This window comes from Lonchura striata, chromosome 1A (genome assembly GCF_050655825.1).
Source record: "Lonchura striata isolate lonStrDom1 chromosome 1A, ASM5065582v1, whole genome shotgun sequence".
NCBI lineage: Eukaryota > Metazoa > Chordata > Aves > Passeriformes > Estrildidae > Lonchura > Lonchura striata.
The window spans coordinates 11461201-11482345 of NC_140741.1; the positions used below are offsets into that span (position 1 = coordinate 11461201).

A 21145-nucleotide genomic window follows, 5' to 3' on the forward strand; every position below is an offset into this window, starting at 1 on the left:
TCATTTTGGGTCAGGCATTTGTTTGCAGCCACCAGTATATTCTGTTTTATTTTGTAGCAGTTTCTTCAGTGTTCCCATATGGACAAGCCAAACAGCTCTTAGGATATACCAGCAACCATATATAATGTTCTTTAGAAGAAATGAAGGCCAGATGTTGCTTTGTTATCTCCACGTGCATCCTTAAAAAAGTTAGATTAAGTTGTTTCAGATATATTATCAATTCCAGGTACCAGCAATTTGCTTATAGGCTGTTTAAATGTCAACTTTCTAAAGGACAGAAAAGAACATTTTAACTTAGGATTCAAACTGATGTAAGATTACACTACCCTAGAATAACTTCAGAAAATAATTATAGCACAATCCAGGATCACAGGGACAAAACAGTACTGTGTAGAAAAGACATGATGAGCCATTTCCGAGATCTGAATGATTATTACTTATGGTTTATTAGAAAAGGAAAAAAATAAACCCCCTCCACCTTATCTTTAAAATGTAAAGTTTGAGGTAAGATTATCCAACAGCACCACTGATTAAAGGTTTTCTATGCTGCTGCTTTGCTCACCCAGGGTACAACTTAATCCACTAGTCTAAGTCTTAGAGAATTTAATAAATCTATTACTGACAGAGTAATTCATTAATGTTTTCATGTATGCACTCCAGTGGATCCAATGGAGTGGATAAGAATTCTGTCACAGACTGTCCAATTAATGTGATTTAGATTGAAATGTGCAAATATTTTTTCTGATTTCCTGAAAATAGAACCTTATTGGACTCACTTTAGATGCATATTTCTGAGGAAATGTGAAGACTACTTTTTCCACATCAGTGATAACATAAACAAGGCTTGGGTTTCAGCTGCCTGGTGAGGTCTTTCCCTTTGAGCCAGTCCATAACATACAAAAACTGCCAAGACACCAACTGTAACTTTTTCAGTAATGTCACTTTATTAAGGGACTTTAAAGATTCACATTCTCTAGTAGCCTTGGAACAATGCAAATGGTGAACAAAAGACAAAAATAGATGTAATTGGTTCTGAAAAGCATGAACATCTGTAGAGAATGTGTTGCATTATTCTTAAGGGCTCTTGCTTTTGAAAAAAAAAGCACGTTCCATATATAGAAGTGTCAGTGCAATAGCCAATAAAGCATCAGTCAGAAATATAAAAATATCCTAAGATACAAACTTAAAATAGATGTTTGAAGGCTGACTGTATCAGTATTCTGATATTTCTATATCTCAGGAGTACGATCACTGGGATGAGTTATTCTGATGAGGTAAGAAACAGTAGATGCTCTGTGATAACACAAAGCCATACATTTATTTTTTTTTTCCATAAGACAAAAAAATAGAGCACCCAATGAAACTCCAAGTCTTTGCAGCCTTTGCCCACAGGAAGAGAAATGATAGTCTATGATCATTACTATATTCCTGCATCATTCACCTTTGCTGTCTTTGCCAACAGTTCAGCAAAACTTGCTCATTCTTCCCCTCTTCCCCATCTCAGCTCCATTATAAACTGCATGTTCCTTGCAGATATACCAAACCAACAACTGTTTTAGACACAGGCAACATCTAAAAATGTCCAAAAATCACTTAGTCATTCTTTCCTTTATTGGTTGCAATTCTTTTCTTGGCAGCAAGGGCTGAAAGAGATTGCAAAACTTGACAGCAAACAGATCTCTCTAAAAGGGTTAGGGAGAGAACAGGGTGTGTCTATTTACTCTGCCTCAGGTGTTCCACTGATGCCACTGAACTTAAGCCTTGGTTGGTTGTGCAGTAAAATCACATTCTTTTTCCTTGCTCTGTCTTTTGCATGGAAGGATGCACTAATTTGGAGCTGCTGTTCCAAAAAAAAAAGATGTTGATGTGGCAACTTTTCAGCTCCATGCTGTATGCCTGCATCATCATTCATCTTTCCTTCAGGCACCTCTTCCACTGTAACCCCTCCAGGCTCTGCTGCTGAATTCTGGCCCCTATTTTTTTTACTCTGCAGAGAAAATGGCAGGACAACAGGTAGCCAGACAACATACTCTGTATCTTTGTGGCAAAGAGCACCAGGAAGAACAGGCAGCAGAACTGGGAGTGCCAGAAGAATCTAACAAACACAAACTCTGACTTGGGGAGAGGGGCAATGGTAAAGTAATTTCAAACTGTGAGACAGTATCAGCCACTCCTCTGTGGAAAAGCACAATTAATTATATAGCTTCTAGAACAGTAATATTAACTCGATCAGGATATGATTTGTACGATAAAAAAAAACCAAACAGGAGCTGGCAGCTGCCTTCCTGTGAAACTTGCCTTACCACTTGTGGCACACACATGCACTCAAGCACACAGCAGTTGCCTGAACCTGCAAAAGATTCTTTAGCTTTACATCCTGGGACTCAAAAGCTTTCTGTGAAATGTTTTTGTTTCTCTTAATTCTTTTCTAACCCTCTTTTGTCTCAGGCAAAATCAGGCAGCTGTGCGAGATGTAACAGCAAAGCTGGTAACATCTGTAGTGTGACAACACTTGACAGATTATTTCAGGTTTTCTTTCAGTTTCTGGAAGATGCTATGCAGATGCCAAAGCCTCCAGGAATCCTCACACTTCTCTCCTTAACCCCACTGAACTTGGCAATCAGCGTTTGCAAATATTGAATTACTGCCCAACACACCCCACTAAGACAGGCTATTACCTCCCATGTAAACAGGCAGGGAATGGAGGAGCAGAATGACTAAGTGATTATTCCAGTATCACAACACAAGTCTGGGAGAGCCAGGAGCTGAACCTGTATTTCTTGCATCTCATTCTCAGGTTGTCTGTTTTGTTCTGTGTTGCAGCCTTAATTCTTTCCCGAAGAGGAAGACTGGGATCTCTTAAGAGTCTGTCACTGTTACTCTGGTTGACAGGTGATGTTGCCAATGGGGGAGGAATTGTTGCATTCCCCACATCAAAACGTGGAACACAGTGTGACATCTGTTTGCTGGAAGAAATACTAATCATACAAGTCCTTAAGAACATCAACATTTATTTAATATGATATAAAAGAAATGGGATATGAACATTCGTATCTGAACAATAATAAGTGGCTTCTTATACTTACATCGTATGTGCTCATTGTATAATATATACACAATGAACATAATTACATTTGTACACAAACTAAGTACTGGATTGAAAACCTGCTTATTGCTGTACACACCCCAACCCCATGAAGGAAAAGCCCAGTACCTCAAAATACCTACACTCCATTTTAGTCAAGAGAAAGGAACCACTAACATTAATGTCTATGTTGACAGAAGAGTGGCAGTAACTGCTGACATTGCAACCTGACCAAGAAATCATTACAGCAGAAACAGGACATCTCTTACTAAGCAATAATAAAAATGGCACATTTTAAATATATCTATATGTATATATATATATATATATATATATAAATTTTACAAATAAATTTGTTAAAACAATAAACTGTAATGTTTAAAAAGTGTAAAACAAGGTTTAGTGGTGATATGTAAAATTAACTGAGTTATGCATCTAAAAGAAGCAAAAAAAGTGAACTTATATTATCCATCATTAAAAGAACATTAAATTCTGAAGAAGAGCAAATGAAGTTCTGACTGTAGACTGCACATTAAAAAGAGCCTTTGTTTTATGTGCACAGAAATCGTAGCAGCAAGCTGGTATCAGGAGAACAATCTGAAGGTTGTTGAGTGTACATGTGGGCCATTTAAAGCTCTCTTGGAATAAACATTTTCCAGGAAGTGATAAAATGATGCTCTGTGGCCGAAAGCATCAGAACTATGAATTTCATAGATTTAAAATATACTGTACAATATCTTCTCATATTTTCAAAGTCAGGTCCATACATCTCAGGCATGAATTGTTTCAACAGAAGCCATTAGTGCTGAAAGACAGACACAGATTAAGTTACTTTATTTTAGCAACAGAATATCATCTAAAGAACTCAGGGGATTAAACACAGCAAAGAACTCTTGACCTCAATGTAGCAATGTAGGTGTAGAACATAATAAAATAGCTCAGAAATCAATTGTTCCAAAATCTGTTTTCCTGATGAATAATACTGCTGTCAAGATATTTCAACAGAAACAAAGCCAAGCCAAGATTTTTTTTTTCAAATTTACACCACTTGGAATGAAAGTCTGTTTACTCTGAGAGTTTTATCCTGTTACACATGGTCACCTCCAAATGTTCTTCACCTAAAACTAATAATAATAGCGAAGATCCTAAATAGTCTTAGAAATGCAAGGCACATTTTGAAGAAGGATGCAGAATTTTTGAGTTGCTACACTGCAGTGGCAGTGTAGCTCAAATGGTCTACCCAGAGCTTGCTGTATTTTGGTAATTGCTACAAGGACTTCTAAAAATAACTTTTAACAGTTCATTGGTACAAATGTTCCTGAGCTTTGAACCCAGGTGCTGTATAGAATTTCATTATCCCCCCCATTACTCAGTGCAAATGAAATGCTTAAAATCTAACAGGGTTAGTGGTACACACAAGAGACTTGTCTCTGCAAAATAAGGACTGTGACAAAAAAGGAGCTTTGTGTTAAGGGGTTTCTCCTTAGTCCTACAATATCCTGTGCCAACAATTTCCTATGGCAAACTCCCCCGGCATTGTGCCAAGAGTATCATTTTTCTAATTGACTGTAAAAGCAAAAATACAGGTATTACCTCTTCCTTCCCTGAAATTCACTGTACATTTTCCAGATGTTGCCTGAAAAATTTGTTTGCATATGACCAGGGCTGATCCTACGGCCTGGAAGTTCCCTTTGCCACTTAAGACTTCATGAAAATGAGGGATGCTGCATTCCTGTGTGTTAAAATATGGGCCAAAATCCTTCAGCAAATCACTGGAATACTGGAATCACAGCCCTAGAAGGCAGAGGGCAGTAAATACTGCAGGCAAGCACTGTGTTCCATCCATCTCCTCTGTATGCTAAGTCCAGTTCATGGAATAAATTTATTTTGGAAGTTCAAGGAAACAACCAACAGAGGCATCGAATGCAGCAATGCAGAATGTAGGTGCCACAGTTAAGAGCTTTCCCCAACTGAATCCAAACACTGAACAGCCACAGGGGATGTGTCTGAAGTTCTGGAACCCTTTCTCCATCAGGGTGAGTGTCATGGTTTGACACTGGCACAAGGCAAGTGCAAGCAGAGATTCAGACTGACAAGTGCCATTCCAGATGGACCTTTCTGCCATAAGCAATTAAAGCCTCTTTAGGGGCTTTTGAGGGTAGAGCTGTCCTGAACGCAGAAATGCTTCACCTTCATAACTGGCTGTGGGGATACACCTCACCAAAGGTGGGGGCAAGCCTTTCCCTCTTCATTTCTCTTTATTTAGCATAAATCCTAAAGGAAATTAATTTGCTGATTTGATCTTCTGAGCTGAGAGCAGCTTAATGCAATTGGTGATAGATTTCTGGTTGCTACCCTCTTCCTGACAGATGCCCTGTGCCTACAGAGAAAATCCAGCAGTGCAGTTTCACTTTCATTACTGACCCAAACCTCAACTGGTGGGGGAATGTTTGTCCTATTTAAAAAGGAGATGCATGATAAATGTGGGTAAATCTATATATTTATATATAAATATAATTGATGTATATATATCTATAAATATATACATTTATTTATAAAAATATTCATTTATATTTATACAGTGAGCCTAAAAAGCATTAACACAAATCAATATTGCCAGAAGGAAAGTCCCACTCAATTTTATGAAAATAGTTCTGAAATAAACATTTTGAATAAAAGTACAAAAATTCAAGCTAAATCTAATCATGACAGACCACACCCATCAGGAAGGCAGGAGCAGTGTCAGGACTGAATGTGAAGATGGCATTTTCCACTTTCTCAAAAGGAGAAAATATTTTAATAATATATTAATAATTTTCATTTTTTTTTTCTTTTTAAGGAGTATAAATAATTACTTGCCCTTATTTGCTATTAGAAAGGTCTCTGTGATGACTAGTAAGTCTAATTTTGCTAAAATGAAACCTTGGCAATTGAGACTGAGACAGTAAATTTTTAAAAAAATGCATTTTCACATCTCCTCATACTGAATGACTGAAAATATCTCAGTTTTAAACTGTTCTTGATTTTAAAGCTTTCTCAAGTTACATTTGCTATGACTTTTAACATTGCCATTGAAGCAAAGCTCATTCTTTTAGCAGAAAGCTTATTTAAACAGACACTTCCTGACAACAAAGAAACGTGGATTGATTTAAATGTTGGTAAAGTGCTGAAGCATTCCCACTGATATCCTACTAATTTGTTAAGCACTTGCCCAAACAAACACACACTTTATATTTCCACTGCCATTCACTAAGTGGGTACACCACAGGCAGAAAATGTAAATCTAGCCTAACTCGTACTTTCTAACTTGATTTCTAGAAACCATCACCCACTATGGCAGGAAAGACCAGCTGTGTAGGGCTTTCTCTATAGAAAGAAAGAAAGAAAAAATTTTTTAAGTGTTTGTTTCTATGTCTTAAGCCATGAATTCTTCAGGCCATTAGCCCATTCCCTCCTGTGCACCACTAAGCTCTGGTTGCCCATTTTGCCCATGGCTGAAGCATCAGGACTCATCTGCACCTGTCCAGTGATGCTCGTGCCTTAACTCCCTGTTTTGGAACAGCTCAGGCTGTTAGTTCCAAGGGCTATTACCCTGCCAGTTGTGAAGAACATGCCTGATAAACCAATTAGCCCTTGAAAAACCAATTAGCCCTTTCTCTTTGTAGCTGGACAGAGAATGCACTCCTTGCAAGCAAATCAATGTACAAATTTATTTGTGTTCTGGCTAATTTGTATTCAACACTGCAGGTAACTCTGTCTTGCTGAGTATCAGATGTTTCTCACAAAAATAACAGCACACAAACAACCTGGAAGAATATTAGGAAGGGGAGAGGTGGGAAAGAAAGCACGTACTTCTCTGTGACTATACACACATGAAATGGGATCCTTCTGTGAGCTGTGTCTGTGTGGATGGAGCTGGTGACAAGGACGATTCTGGTGAGGAAGGCAAACTTTTCACTGCGAGTCATACAGCAAAAGAAATAAGAATACAAGTTATAGGAGCCATAATAAAGATTAGCTTGAAAAGGCACCATTTCGAGCCACAGCAAATATAAGCAGAAACAAATGAAAGCTACACAAGTAAAGGCTTACAATCTGATCAGCACAAAAAGCACAGCTTCAAGGGAGAGCATAGCTGATCCTTAATCAGGTTTAGAAATAAATAGCAGAACAGCAAACACAGGAATGCTGATGTTTTATGTTGCCAAGAAAGAGAGGGAAAAAAAAGAGTAAAATTTAAGCAGTTGGGATAGGCCCAGACCCACCTTCATATCCCAGCTCAGATTAACTAAGCTCTTTCATTCTGCTGAGCAATGCAAAATGTACATACAAGTTCTGGTTTTGATTAGCAAGTCACAGAAAGGATTGCTGACTGCACTACAAAAGGTCCAGATCACCTTTTATATCCATAAGTTGAACCATTTGGCTTACTTAACCATTCCCATCAGCAAACATCCTAATAATGTATTGAATTCTATCTTCTCCCTTCTTCCTTCTCCCCTTTTCTTTCCTTCTTTGCACACAGTTGTGCTTTATTCCACTCTTCTTGCAAAATAGTCCTCTCCACCAGTCATTGTGGTGGTTTTTCTGTTTTCTTCTTCCTTCTTACTCCTCAAAATGTGGCTAAAATGGGCTCCTATACTTGCTAGTTTAAAACATTGGAAATTCTCAATAATTCCACAACTCTGGGCATATCTAAGGTCACTCAGCAGCAGGGAGTAATAGTAAAAAGTCTACACATACCCAGGGCTGAGATGAAAAAGGAAGGATTTGCTCCAACCAACAACTACAGTATTACTCAATTTCTGGCAACAGTTATTTAAATCCCTGAATTAGCAACTATAAAAGCTATATTAAAACCTCAGAAAAATGGAGTTTCTGTAGCTGCCCACTGGGAAACTATTTTTCTGTACATTATAAAACTGTACACTTCACATGTAGACTAGCTCAGCATTTTCAATTCACAAGGGTTTCAGAGCATCAAAAGACACAATCAAAATGCAATAAAGAAGCTTTACATATGTAGCAGGTAAGTTGTGCTTCAGTCAAACTCTTTTCCATACCTGCTGCTGCCTGATTTCCTTTTGAAGACTGTGCTGCAAATTCAAATGAAGACACAATCCCTTCTTGTTCTTGAACACTGAGTATTTCACTTTCTTCTGAGCTGCTTTTGGGTTTGTGGTTTGCAACTGTGGTCACACTCTGCAAGCTGTGTAAAAGAAGCACAGCATTTAGGACCTGCTCTAACTTAATTTCAGGTGTTAACCACTAATATAGGAGCTATAATTTAATTTTCTCCTGTTAATAGAAAAAAAGTTGCAACTTGCAAGTCTGGGCAGCATAAAATAAGCAGGCATTTTGAAACCCTTCTACTTTGTGTAGTCACACTTTTAAAAAAGCACCTGGGATTTAATTCCTTTCTGCACTCCTGCAGTTTCCTACTGCTGAAGGGTCCTGTGACAAAGTTATGACCTAATGTGAGAGCTCACTTAGGACCTGCAGTGCAATTTACACCAAAGCTATGAATTGTGAGAGAGAAATATCCAAGATATAATATCCCTCTAATTCTGCAATGCTGCAAAGCAGTGAGGTAAAAAAATAAAGCAGGAGATGTAGAATAAGATGCTTTCTTTGCTCCTAAATTAATCAGCAATAAAGAGCATGCTATGGAAGCACCAGCAGGAGTGTTCATAATAAATTGATACAAAGCTTGAACTGACATTCTTAAACACATTTTGGAGGCCAAGACAAGGAATGTGAATGCATTCTGTTTATAACAGGGACAACACTTGAAAATAAACATTGCTTCACCCACCAAGTCATCAACTCTGACTGAATCCTGCAGCAGTTGAGCCTCTCACTGGATTTTCCTATACTAAACCCCTCAAAACCATATAAATAAACCTTTTCAGTATTTATGGCAATTGCTTGGTCCATTCAGCTAATAAATACAGACTGCAAGTTTAAAATAGCCTCTGAACATCTTGTTTGGTTTTTACCTTATATCACCATCATGTGTTTCTTCCAATTTATTTTTCTTTTCTGTTTTCTCTTCATTACCCCCTTCTTTTGAGTCAGATACAACATGTGCATCTGATAAAAGATCATCAGTTTTTGACAGCTATAAAAAAATTGAAATCATGAAACAAAAAGCTGTAACACACACTAAGTGGCAGATAAGAAATACAGTACCAGGAAGCAGTTTTATTAACAGACAAATTTTGCCATCATGTATACTTAGTAACTCAGAATTACATAACTTAAGAAATTTTTATCAATACCATGCAGGTTAATAGAGTTATCCTAAAACTTATACCAGAGGCCAGGGGCAGGGTTTGCCTTAATAACTTCCAGAACTTATCTGAACTCTTTGGATTGCAGCCTGCCTGTTTTTTCATGCTATCCCTCTCTTCACAATGCCAAAAAAAACCTCCAGATGCTTCCATATTTTGTTGATAAGACTGAATGCTGCTCCTAAAGTCTGATTACATATAAACAATTTGAGTGTATTACTTAATTTTCCTTTTGAAATATTTGCATATTTAACAAAGCAACAGTCTCTTAATAAGGAAGTGTTTCTAATGGATAACAACAGAAATTATTTGATTTTATACTATTCTCCATCAGATATATATATTTAAAAACCTAAATATAAAATAGGAAAACAAAAGGATAATTAACTGAGGAATATGGATATAGAAGAAGGCAAAAAAACCTCTACATAGTACTTTAAAAAAATATTAAACTATAAACAGGATATGATTATGCAGAAGTAACTCTAGTAATCCATTCTTCACAGTCAGTCTGGTTTTGCTAAGTGTTAAGGGCACTTTAGTACCAAGGTAATTCCCTGCCAAGTGTACTTCAAACTATTTCAAGGCAGGAATCAAAGTAGTGAAAAATACCTAATAGTACAGGTACTGCCTACTTGCATGTGTAAATTGTTGTGTCAGCTTTATTCTGCTTTCTATAAACCATTTGATGCACCACAGACAACCAAACAAAAATTCAGGGACATTAAATGGCTGTCAAAAATTCCACTGGGGTAGCCTAAGCAATGAATATGGCAATGATTATTATTATTTAAAGATCACACACAAGAAAATTCAATGTCTCAACTACAGACAGATGCTATTGAATTTTGTGATTCTCTATGGAATATTTTATTTTCAACAAGAAGTCTTACTCTTCCAAGCAAAAGGAACTGGCACACTTTCCCATCCTGTGGTGCATGTATCTCAAAATAGTTTGTTACTGCAAGACAAGCTGATGAACAGTTTAATAAGGAGTAGTTCTATACCTCTTTAGCAAAACTGGAATTATGTTCTTGATCTCCATTATTTTTGAGTTGTGCTATTTCTTCTCCAGGACTTCCATTGTTTTGTTTCAAATTATTTTCTCTGCTGGTGCTCTCTAACTCCTTCATGTTACCAGATACTGCATCATCCTTTTTCCGATTCTGAGGAATAAAATTGGTACACAGACATACCGTTACAAAAGTTATCACAGTCTCAGTTCTGAGCCTTCTGCTGCCCTCTGACTGATTAAAAAAAAAAACTTGAATAAACCTTAAGCATAGATTGCCATAAGGAAAATGGAAATCATTAAGGACTCAGAATTTTCTCAATTTTGTACCATTCAAAACAGTTCAGCCTAACATTTCTTTGTCTGCAAGATTATTGTACTGCCCCACCTTCCTTTCCAGCCTCTCAATGTCACCCTTATCATCTGAAATTTTATTCATATTTAGTTCAGTCACAAATCAGCATTCTTACCTGCATTCATAAGCACTGCTCTTTTTATAAAATAGCCTTTTCTGGTTTAAGAACAAAAATCGATAAAAATCTGCTTTCAGCACAGAATTCTCAGTGCACCTGCATGCACTTCCTCCAATTATCTTGGGTATCCTCCAAGCCTGTGGTGTGAAATGATTTAATAGAGGACAACACAGTATCTGATAATGACAAAGGATATTAATTATTTCTTTAAAAAAAAAAAAATAAATCCACTGCGCAGAGAAGTTGTTAAGAAAATTTTGAGGAAAGATGGTTGAGGTGACTTAAGATTGTGAACTGTGAACATGATATTAGCAGGCCTGAAGGGAAGCTCATCTGAGAACTGGAGCTGAGAAAAATAGGAGCCATGGAGGCAGTAAATCTCAAAGCTGAACTCCTGTGATCTAACACATGCACCCTATTAAGAGGAAATTCCCCCTAAGTCAGTTCATAAATCAGTGTCTCTGCTCTCCTGAATTGAAGTATGCACCCCTTATCATCTGCTCATCCCAACAACAGTTGTGAAGCAACTTCCTTTTGGATTATGGTAATCACTTCAAAATTACACAGCAGGCCATTTATAAAATCCTTTTCTTAAATAACCAAACCACAGTTGAAAAGACTTCCAGCAGTTAATGCCACTGCACCATTTTTCTAAAAATCAATAGACATAAAAATGATGCTTTTAGAAATAAAAGCTATTACTCGGCATAATACCTCATCCTGGGGCTTTCAGCCAAATATCATTCTGGAAGAATTAAAGTTATGATTGCAAAAGTGACTTTGTAAAGTGGACTATTAGCTAAATATTAAATTCAGAGATCTTCTCACTTACTCTATAAATTTCTTACCATCCAGAGAGGCCTGATTTCTCAGAGAAGACTGAGGAACATGGTGCAATGAACAGAATTACTCTGAGTTCTGGCCCAGATTTGGCCCCACTCTGCTACCCAGGTGTGACACACAGGACTGCAGCTCCCTCACCCTGAGGTATAGAATTCTATCACAGGGAAGAGCAAAGCTTAAACTTTTCTTTTCAGTAAAAATTACTGAACAAAACATCTGCAAAGCTTTGCTTGGCATGATGTCTTCTTGAGAAAGGCAGTGTTAATCACAGAAATATTTGTAGGAACTCCCTTCACATATAGCATTCCTGATGTCAGCCCAAATGCAGATGCTGTATTGCAAAGGCTAAATTGGAATTCAGAGTCTTCTGGGGATGCAAAGCTCTTGATGAAAAAATAACTTTTGTATAGCTCTGTAGCAGCTTATCCTGCTGAGAGGGAAAAAAAAATAACCCAAAATGCAAAGCTGAAACATCTTTGGAAATGCCTGATTTCCTGACACTGCAATATATTTAATCTGCTTTTGGAAAATCAGATGTTTAAATGCCTACAAAACAAATCCAAACAAACAGACAAAAAAAAAAAAAAAACCCAAAAAAAGGCATTTCTGTACCAGTAGAAAAGCAAATAATTAAAAAAGCCAGTAAACAGTGTGGTCTGAAGAAAGAAGTATTCCAGAAGATTAAAAACCCAAAGACATCAAAAACCAACCAAAAATCAAGTCCATTAAGCTACTGGAAAAGAAAACTAATTTGGTTCGTTTTGGCTTTTGGGGTTTTGTTTGTTTGGGGCATTTTTAGATATATATTCAGAATAATATTTCCTGGTTAATGACAAGGACTTACATCTTCCTCTCCTCTCCCCATCCTTTACCCATGAATAAACTTTTTAGGCAAATAAAGAAGTATGAGTGTAAACAAAAGCATGGGTTCTATTTCAATGTATTTATGGGCTCAAACACCACAGCAGAAGAGCACCACTGAGGAGCTCTGATCATAAATATACATTCCTGCCTAAAAATATTACATATGCTGGAATATGTTACAGGGTAGAAAAGTCAGCACTGAGTCCATTTCAACATCAATGGAGTCACGATTCTCCCTGATCTTGTATTTAGTCACAAACCTTAAAATTTCACCTTGTTTGCTAAATTTGACCAAAACACTCTGCCCTGTTCGCAAACACTACCATGCATAATCAAATGGACGTGGATTTGAGCTGTTTGTTTCCCAAAAAGGCAAAGAAGTGGCTCCTACCATTAGGTGTAAGCACAAAGGTTGTCCTTTTGAGTCAATTAGCCTCCAATCAACTCCTTTGATTTTTAACTGAACACACTTTGATCACTGTGGGACCCACCTGTGCCAGCTTGAGTGGATTATCCCTGACATGGGACAAGCTCTGGGAGGGAGGCTGCTTTGAAACACCAATAATATTGAGTCCTTTCCTCTACTCCCTCAGACAAGCTTGTTGGTGCCTTGTGAGGAATGGATTTGTAAGAAGTTCTCAGGGGTGGACAGAAGGCCCACGCCGTATGCAAAGTTTGACACAAGAAATGCTGACTTAGAAATGGCATGGAATAGGACAGATATTGTTGGGAGAGAAATGGAACTAGAAACAAGTTTCAAAAGATGGCCTTACAAATAAGACTGGATACTTTGGAAAAATAGAACTGTGAAAGATGCATTGTGGTAGGACCTACAAGGGCTAGTTTTAGATGATTGGCTTTAAGGCATCTACAGCATGGCATGGTGTAGCAAGCACATTTCTCTCCCTCCCAGGATTTTTCATAGAGGTGCACCAAGAGAAAGAAAGAGAAAACAATTTCTATTTCTGTTCCTTGTTTTTCCCATGTGGAATGTGTTTGGAGAATTGTTTACCTGGAGTGATTGCTTGATTGGGTTCTGGTGAGGATTGTTTGAGCCTGATGGCCAATCCAACCCACCTGTGGCAGGACTATCGGGAGAGGGTCACAAGTTGTGGGAGAGATAGAGTCAGAGAAAGTTGTATGTAGTTTTAGTATCCTCCTTTTATATAGTATATTAAGGTATTTTAGCATAGTTATAATAACAAAATAATTCAGCCTTCTGAATTGAGTCAGACATCGTCACTTCTTCCCATTGGATTCGCCTGCATTTACAATAGCATGGCAAAAAGCTGATAGCCAAGAAACACTTAAAATGTATTGTAATTAGGAAATAGTTGGCTTCTGATTGTGATGGCATGAATTATAACATCTCTATTGTCTCACCCTTCTTGTGAGACTGAAAATGGAATAAAAGCTTTTCAAACACCTCTCAGTTGCCCCATCTCTGGGGCAAAAGGGTATTCCCAGACAAACTGGTGTTCCTGTGTCAAGAACAGATAACTTGGCTAAACTGTCCGACCTGTCGGAAAGCCCTGAGTTCAGTTCTGTAAAGTGCTGCTGTTTGTTTCCCAAAAAGGCAAAGAAGTGGCTCCTACCATTAGGTGTAAGCACAAAGGCTGTCCTTTTGAGTCTGTGACTCCACAATTAGCCTCCAATCAACTCCTTTGGTTTTTAACTGGACACACTTTGATCACTGTGGGACCCACCTGTGCCAGCTTGAGCGGATTATCCCTGGCATGGGACAAGCTCTGGGATGGAGACTGCTCTGAAACACCAATAATATTGAGTCCTTTCCTCTTCTCCCTCAGACAAGCTTGTTGGTGCCTCTTTATTCTTTCCATCTGTTCCTCCACAGTCATTCGAGGCCGTGAGCCTTCTGCAAGGCACAGCTGCTCCACTGCACTCCGTGGTCTTTCCTTAAATGGAAGAGGAAAAAAAAAAGAATATATATATATATGTATGTGTTTCAACAAAAACTAAAGATTTCAGACTGGTAACTTACCAGAAGAGATAGTAGGCAAATATAGACCTCCTATGTATGTGAAAAAAAACTGTACAAAACCCAATTATCAATAAACAAACGCCAAAATTCAAAATAAAAGGAAGGAATAAATTGCTCTTCTGAACAGTAACACTACCATCACCAACAATAAACATCAGGAGAATGGGTAGATGCTCTCAAAGCCACCCTCTCAAGCTGAAACAATTTACCAGAGATTATAAAACTGGGAAACACAAGATACTTGACTGAGACAGAAACATAATTGAAATTTAATGATCCAGGACATTTACACCAGTTGATCTAATAGTAATTTCTGCCTTTTTATTTCAAGAAAAACTACAGCTGGGCATCATTTAACTGCAAGTGTGGGCTGAAACAAATTTATTACCACTTAAAAATCTGTAATTCTAAGCATTATATTTTTCCCAAAATAACACCCATTTACCTACTCTCTTATTGAAATTCACTGGTTTTCAGGCAGATTTGTACTTTTTATGACAGATAAAAATGGCTTCAAGCTAATCAGCTGCATTCAGTACATTTCCAGGAATTTATTTCAATTATGAAAAGTTGTATTCTTTCTCTAGTCAACATCCTGGGAGTTTCTCTCTCCTCTCCCAGGCTTCTCACAACTTCTCCTCTATTTGTGCTGCAACTATGGCAAAAGTTTTCCTCTCTTTTGCATGAACTACATGTAAATGTGTGTCTTTAACCCAGAGACTACAGAGCTGACCAATCTGAAATTCTGGGCTTATTACCTGCATACTGCTTATTACATCCTTATTTCATGGCTGCTATTTCCCAAATTGTTTTAGCATTGAAATAAATAAAAGCCTGTGTTTGTTTTAAAGAGGCTGTTCAACTGCCAAACACAAGTGTTTCAAAGATGCTTCACATGCTTTCAACTCAAGCCTGAACTTCAGAAGATCAGCAGATTTATCATTTACCATTTAGCTCTTGCCCAGTTTGGGGGTCTCCATGCAGTTTAACATGAACAGCATTTATAATTTTATTATTCTTTCTATAGCTGTCTCTGTTAGAATTTTGGATGTTCAGAATTTTAGACTTCTCTTGTCTTTAGGTATAGAACTTTAAGAAAAAGGTCACTGCATTTGACTTGAGGTTGTGGAGAAAGTTCCTAAAATTGAATGATAGAACTGAGGTTACAAATGTGTAGTTTAAATCAAAGTTTAAATCCACTAAAACCATATAGTGGAAAATGTAGAATTTAAAGTTTTAGAATATAGTAATACATATAAAGCTAAGGATTGAAGTTTTAAGGTATTAGTCAGTCTTTTTTGTTCACCTTCTTTACTTTTTTCTTTATGGTTTTAAGGGGGATTTTGCAATTAGACAGAAAAGTCTGCGTTGTAGGACACAAGTGATTAGCTATTGAGTTAAAAGTAAAAATAATTTAAGTGTCATTTCTTATATTAAGTAGTTCCGTTAAAGACTTTGTAGAGATAAATACAGAGCCATTTTGTAGTTTGATTAGTAAAATGTTGTAGAACTCACAGCTTGTAAGATTGCAATATAGATAAGAATAAACATCTGAGCCTGAACATAAAACACCATCTCAAGTGCTTTCATACCCAACCCTGACCCATGCAAAAAACCCCAAAAGAATCCAACTAGCATAATTAATTACCTATATAGTTGCTTAATCTAGTATATAATGCTTCTGTAACAGTGATTTTTATTTATTTCTTTTATTATATTCTTTTTTAAAGATCGTGAAAATAACTTCAACTTTTGGAGTAACTACCAAACTTAAAAATGAACACATCCAATGCTCAAATGTCATTTTAAAGTACCGTTCTTAGATCTATCTTCTTATTCTTCCTCAAAGTGACATAGGATGCTATTGTTGAGGATTCTGGCGTTGGGGATTTGGTTCTGGGTGGTACAACTCCCACAGGGAAATGTGAGCCTGCAAAACAGCAAAGCAACATACTGAGTGCTGTATAAAGCACTGACAAAACTGCTGATTTGTTTTCTAGACAAGAGACACTGTCAGCCTTGGGAACTCTTCTCCAAAAGGCAGATTCAGAAAGTGGTGCTCAGAGTTGATGGGTGCACATATTGAAAGTCCAGCCAGCTCTTGGATGGCCTCATTTGTGTGTGCACACCCATGCTCATGTTTGTGTGTGAATGAAATCAGCCCTGAGCTTGCTCAGTGGGTGAGTGAAAACAGGAGCTGAGGATATTCTGCTATGAGGCAGCAGTTTGGGTCTCCTTTAGACATAAAAGATAAAACACAGCAGAATTCCATTTTGTTTTTGTGTCACCTTTATGTACCACACGGGTCACAAATATTCCTCTGCTCTCACATTTGACATGCTCCCATTTCTCTTTAATTGCTGATGTTTGACAAGAGAGGGAAATGGCTGGCATGAGTAGTATTCAGTACTGTAACTTTTAAACATTTCCTCTGAAATTATTTATTTTTAGAACCACCCTCAATAAGAAATTTCCATAATTGAAGTATGACTTCTTAAAACAGCAAGGTAGAAAAAACTCAGATGAGCTGCCTTTAAGTTTGCTTCCTCATCAGCTTAAAAACTTAAGACAGAATGGCATAAAAATGTTTCCTCTCATGGCTTACACACTATAACAGAACTGAAACAATCAGACATGGTTACATTTCCCTACTGCACTGGGATTGTTATTATGAGTGAATGCCCAGAACAAGAAATGTCTGTTAGAAAATTCATATGCTCACATGATAAAACACAGCTATGATAAACAACACACTGAAGGGGAGTTTTAGAATATACAGAGCCTCTCACTGCAGTTATTCTGTTCCACACCTCTAAATGTTATCTCAGAGCAATTTGCACTATTGCTTTCCCTGACTGAGGACTGTTTTTCTACAAATGGACAGAATAGAATAATTTCTGTCTCTGAGACAGAAAGCAGATTAGAGTGCTTAAAAAGTGTTTGGTTTCTTTACATAGTCGGTGTAGATTTCTCTCATTTTGTCTTTATCATTACTTCACCTCTTGACATAAATTACTGTGAATAATCAGAAACATCACACGTCAATGAAACCTAGGCATGTTGTCAGAAAGACAAGTTTCTCAATTTAGGTCACTGATAATTAGCAAATCTCAGGATAAATATTCCATTTTCCGCCACCAAGTTAACAGAAATTTAATTATGTGCCTTAACATTGTGTCTCAGCAATACCCCAGAGAATCTGAATTGACAAATTGTGTGTTAAGTGCAAGCTTAATTATATCACAGGGCCATTCACATAGTTTATACCCAAACTGTACGCTAACCTGAATTTTAAAAACCTATATGACCATTCTGATGAAAACAGTATCTTTGTATAATCATAATTCTTGGTAAAATTCTGTTACCATTGCATCAGCCTACTCTGTAAATGCTCAGTCAAAGCACCAAAAGAAAGCAGTGATCCTGCTAGCATTGGCAACATCAATCTTTAGGGTAAAAAAAAATAGCTATGTTTAGGTAGTTTTCCTCAAAGCTCTTAACATGGTTTTTGGGAGGTGCTAAAGCTGAGCATTTTCCTGAAGTCACCTTTAACAAACTATTCTGTGTGTTTTAACAAACAGAATTGAGAAGCACTTCCTGGTAAAAGACTCTACCAAGCAATTAGTAGCTTTTATGGGAGCTAGATGAAGAGAAGAATCTAAAGCATTTAGCAATTGCAAAGACCTTTATTGTCTGTAGACTCCAAGGTCATGATCATTATTCCTATTATATCAGAGGACAGAAAGGCAATTCAACAATTACAAGATTAAAAAAAAGAAAAAGACATTGTTCCCCTGCCTTATGAGAGCCTGAAAATTCTGTGGTGCTGCCTTTTTGGACGTTCCAGCAACATAACATCGGGAGCTTGATTCAAAAACTGAGTAATTGTTCAAGGGCAAGAACATAAAATGGGTAATTGTTCAAGGGAATGGTGTGTGGGGAATGTGAGTGATGTGATTAGACATGGTGTCAATAAGGATTTCAGGGCTGTTGGTGAGTGTAATGTTTGATTTTTCTGTGGTGTAATTGACTGAGATTTCTCCCGTCATATAATTAAATCATTATTTTATTGTGGAAGCTGTTCCATCAAATTGAGAAATGGACAGGCTGCAAAGGCACAAAGCATGAGGCAGTGAAGCTCTGCATTCCTTGTGAGAAAGCTGAAAGGTTGCAAACACCGTGCCTGGGGACAAACCTTTAGCAGAAGATTCTGATTCTGAAACTGGTTCTGTTTTTTCTTCACCATTAGTCTCATCCACTTCTGCTACTGTAGTTAACTCGGGTTCACTCTTATAAAGCCTATAATCAGGACCCTGAGGAACATCAAGGGATAAGGTAAATAAACAGGCACTTTGCTGCAAGTATCTGTGTCTTAAGACTCAAACCAATTATTTTGTGATAACTCTGCTCTCACTTGAAGACAGTGTTCCATCCTTCAAGCATTATAGCAGAAGTGTTTTCTGGTAGTTAATTTGAGTAACAACATTTGCAGACAATCACAAATTACAGGAAAAAATTGCCATAAAAAGGCAGAGTTGTGGGGTTTTTTTAAATGATCTTCTGGAAACAAATTGGTATAAGCCTCAAAAGCTGAGCCCAGAGTTTTTTAAAGAACTAGTGAGGCGAAGGATCTAAGTTTATGAAATTTAAGTCTTAAGACATTTTATATACACACGTAACACTTGATAGGAAAATGTGAAGAGCAAATGACGCAGCTATAAACAAAACCAAATAAAAGTGAAACCATAACACAAAAGCAGCCAGATGAGTAAACAAAAATGGTGACTGTGCAAAGGAGGGAGGATGCTTCAAGAACAATGTGGCAGTTTAAGCCACTTACACAGTAAGATCCATTTCTCTGATATCCTTGAACTTGGTACATCTTCTTTTCTTCTGTCAGATGTACTGGGCCCCTGCTATAACAGAGCAAGGAGCTGCTATCACTGGGCAGAGGGGGGATTATGGGAGGATGCTCTGTAAAGTCATAGGACCGAGGGAGTGGAGGACGAGGTGGGACTACTTCCTCTTCCTAAAGATTGTAGAATAGTCACCTTATTTAGACGTGCGCACCTGGTACAGTTATTTATAACTTAAAAAGAAAAATATATTACCATGGCTACAGCAGCTATAGATTTTGCAGTTAAAGGGACAATGTCACATTTAACAAAAAGGAAAAAAAATAAATCTGACCCCTGCGCTTGCTGTTGGACACATACAAACTCGCTAAATCACACTTTTAAAAATTAAATCCATTATCTTTTGAAAGATTTTTACATAAATGAGATTTTAGAAAGTTCTGTAAGCCAGATGTATACTGTACACACTTTAGATATCAGCGACAACGTCCCTTTAAAACTGTAACTTCTAGCCAGATTTTCAGAGGAATTGAACATTTGGGAGCTCCCACAGTCTCAGCTCTTCTTGTGGGTGCTCTGGCCATCTGAGAACCAGGCTCAATATCTGAACAAACATATAAAGCAATGTATTTTTTCCCATGAAAGCTATGGTGGGTAGAAAACATATCCAAAAATCAGGGTTTATATTTCTATGTTAGGAGCCTAGGGAGAGGAAAAGGTAAGAAATGGAAAAGAGAAACATACCAGTGAGAATACAGAGACACAGTACAAATGAGTGTTAGAATTATTAGTGGAGTTAGCAGTTTTTAAAACTAGTTCATAATATTGTGCTGTTACAGAAACATACTGAATACATCATTCAGACATCCTCAAAATATTCACGATAATGCTGGTTTTTATTATAGCCATATTACAACGTCCATAATATTAAAATAGTAAATATGCTAAAACCATACCTCATTTTTATATTTAATAGAAGAAAATGTCCTTGATATCATGATGCCTGTTTAGGGGAAGGGGGAAGGTGTCGGGAAAAAAAAGAGAAAAATGGTTTACAATTAACAGCTTTTAAAATATGAACCCTAACTTGTTGCTATTAACTATCAACTTAAAGTAGCATTTGCTTTGTTCTTTTCTTGGGCATTGTGCCATTTTTTCAAACATACAAAAGCAATGATGGAGCTTATATTTAAAAATACATGATCCAATTTAATTTCCTATTGCTTACCTGCCTCAGAAGAGCTTCTTTGCTGTTTATGTTTAAGTAAACCCTCCATGACATCCTGAATTCTCCACAGTTCCTTCTGAATCTGAGCACGCTGTATCCCTGCTGATTCAGTCTGTCAGCAAATAAACAGCATATATGGCCAGTACATTAGAACACATTGCAAGTGGAAAAAAAAAAAAGGGAAAACCTTTCTCTCTCTTTAGACTACAATGCATGTCCTTTCACAGTGAAGGAAAATAAAATGTAGTAATGATAGACCCTCTACCATAAAGCATTCAAATAGTGTCTGAAACAAAAAGTAAGAGATTGACTCATTTCATAAGGTCTCAGTCAATTTGAGAGCAATCTGCTAATTCAAACTTCACTTCAAGAACAGAGCCTCATCTACAATCTCCAAAGGAAATCCAGGCAGCCTTTGCACAGGAGACCCACATACGGCCATGGAAAAGGAACCATCTCTTCCTACCCCAACACAGGTGGAGAGAAACA

General features: G+C 37.3%; 1 protein-coding gene across 17 annotated transcripts in view; it reads right to left on the reverse strand.

The window, feature by feature from the left end:
- Positions 1–919: 919 nt before the first annotated feature.
- Positions 920–21145, reverse strand: part of PLEKHA5 (pleckstrin homology domain containing A5) — a 165810-nt gene continuing 145584 nt past the window's right edge. For 9 of the 17 annotated variants that reach the window (XM_085569561.1, XM_021535138.4, XM_085569559.1 and 6 more), the window contains 11 exons: positions 20657–20768; positions 20385–20431; positions 19413–19601; positions 18768–18885; positions 16387–16502; positions 14277–14486; positions 10386–10544; positions 9085–9206; positions 8149–8294; positions 6938–7042; positions 920–3890 (listed from right to left, as the gene is read on the reverse strand). In XM_085569561.1, coding sequence (XP_085425687.1) covers positions 6948–7042; positions 8149–8294; positions 9085–9206; positions 10386–10544; positions 14277–14486; positions 16387–16502; positions 18768–18885; positions 19413–19601; positions 20385–20431; positions 20657–20768 — 1314 coding nt within the window. In that variant the 3' untranslated portion in view covers positions 920–3890; positions 6938–6947. Of the gene's footprint in view, positions 3891–4678; positions 7043–8148; positions 8295–9084; positions 9207–10385; positions 10545–14276; positions 14487–16386; positions 16503–18767; positions 18886–19412; positions 19602–20384; positions 20432–20656; positions 20769–21145 lie in introns of all 17 variants that reach the window. The other 8 variants (XM_085569562.1, XM_021535143.4, XM_077783260.2 and 5 more) reach the window with 4 other exon arrangements.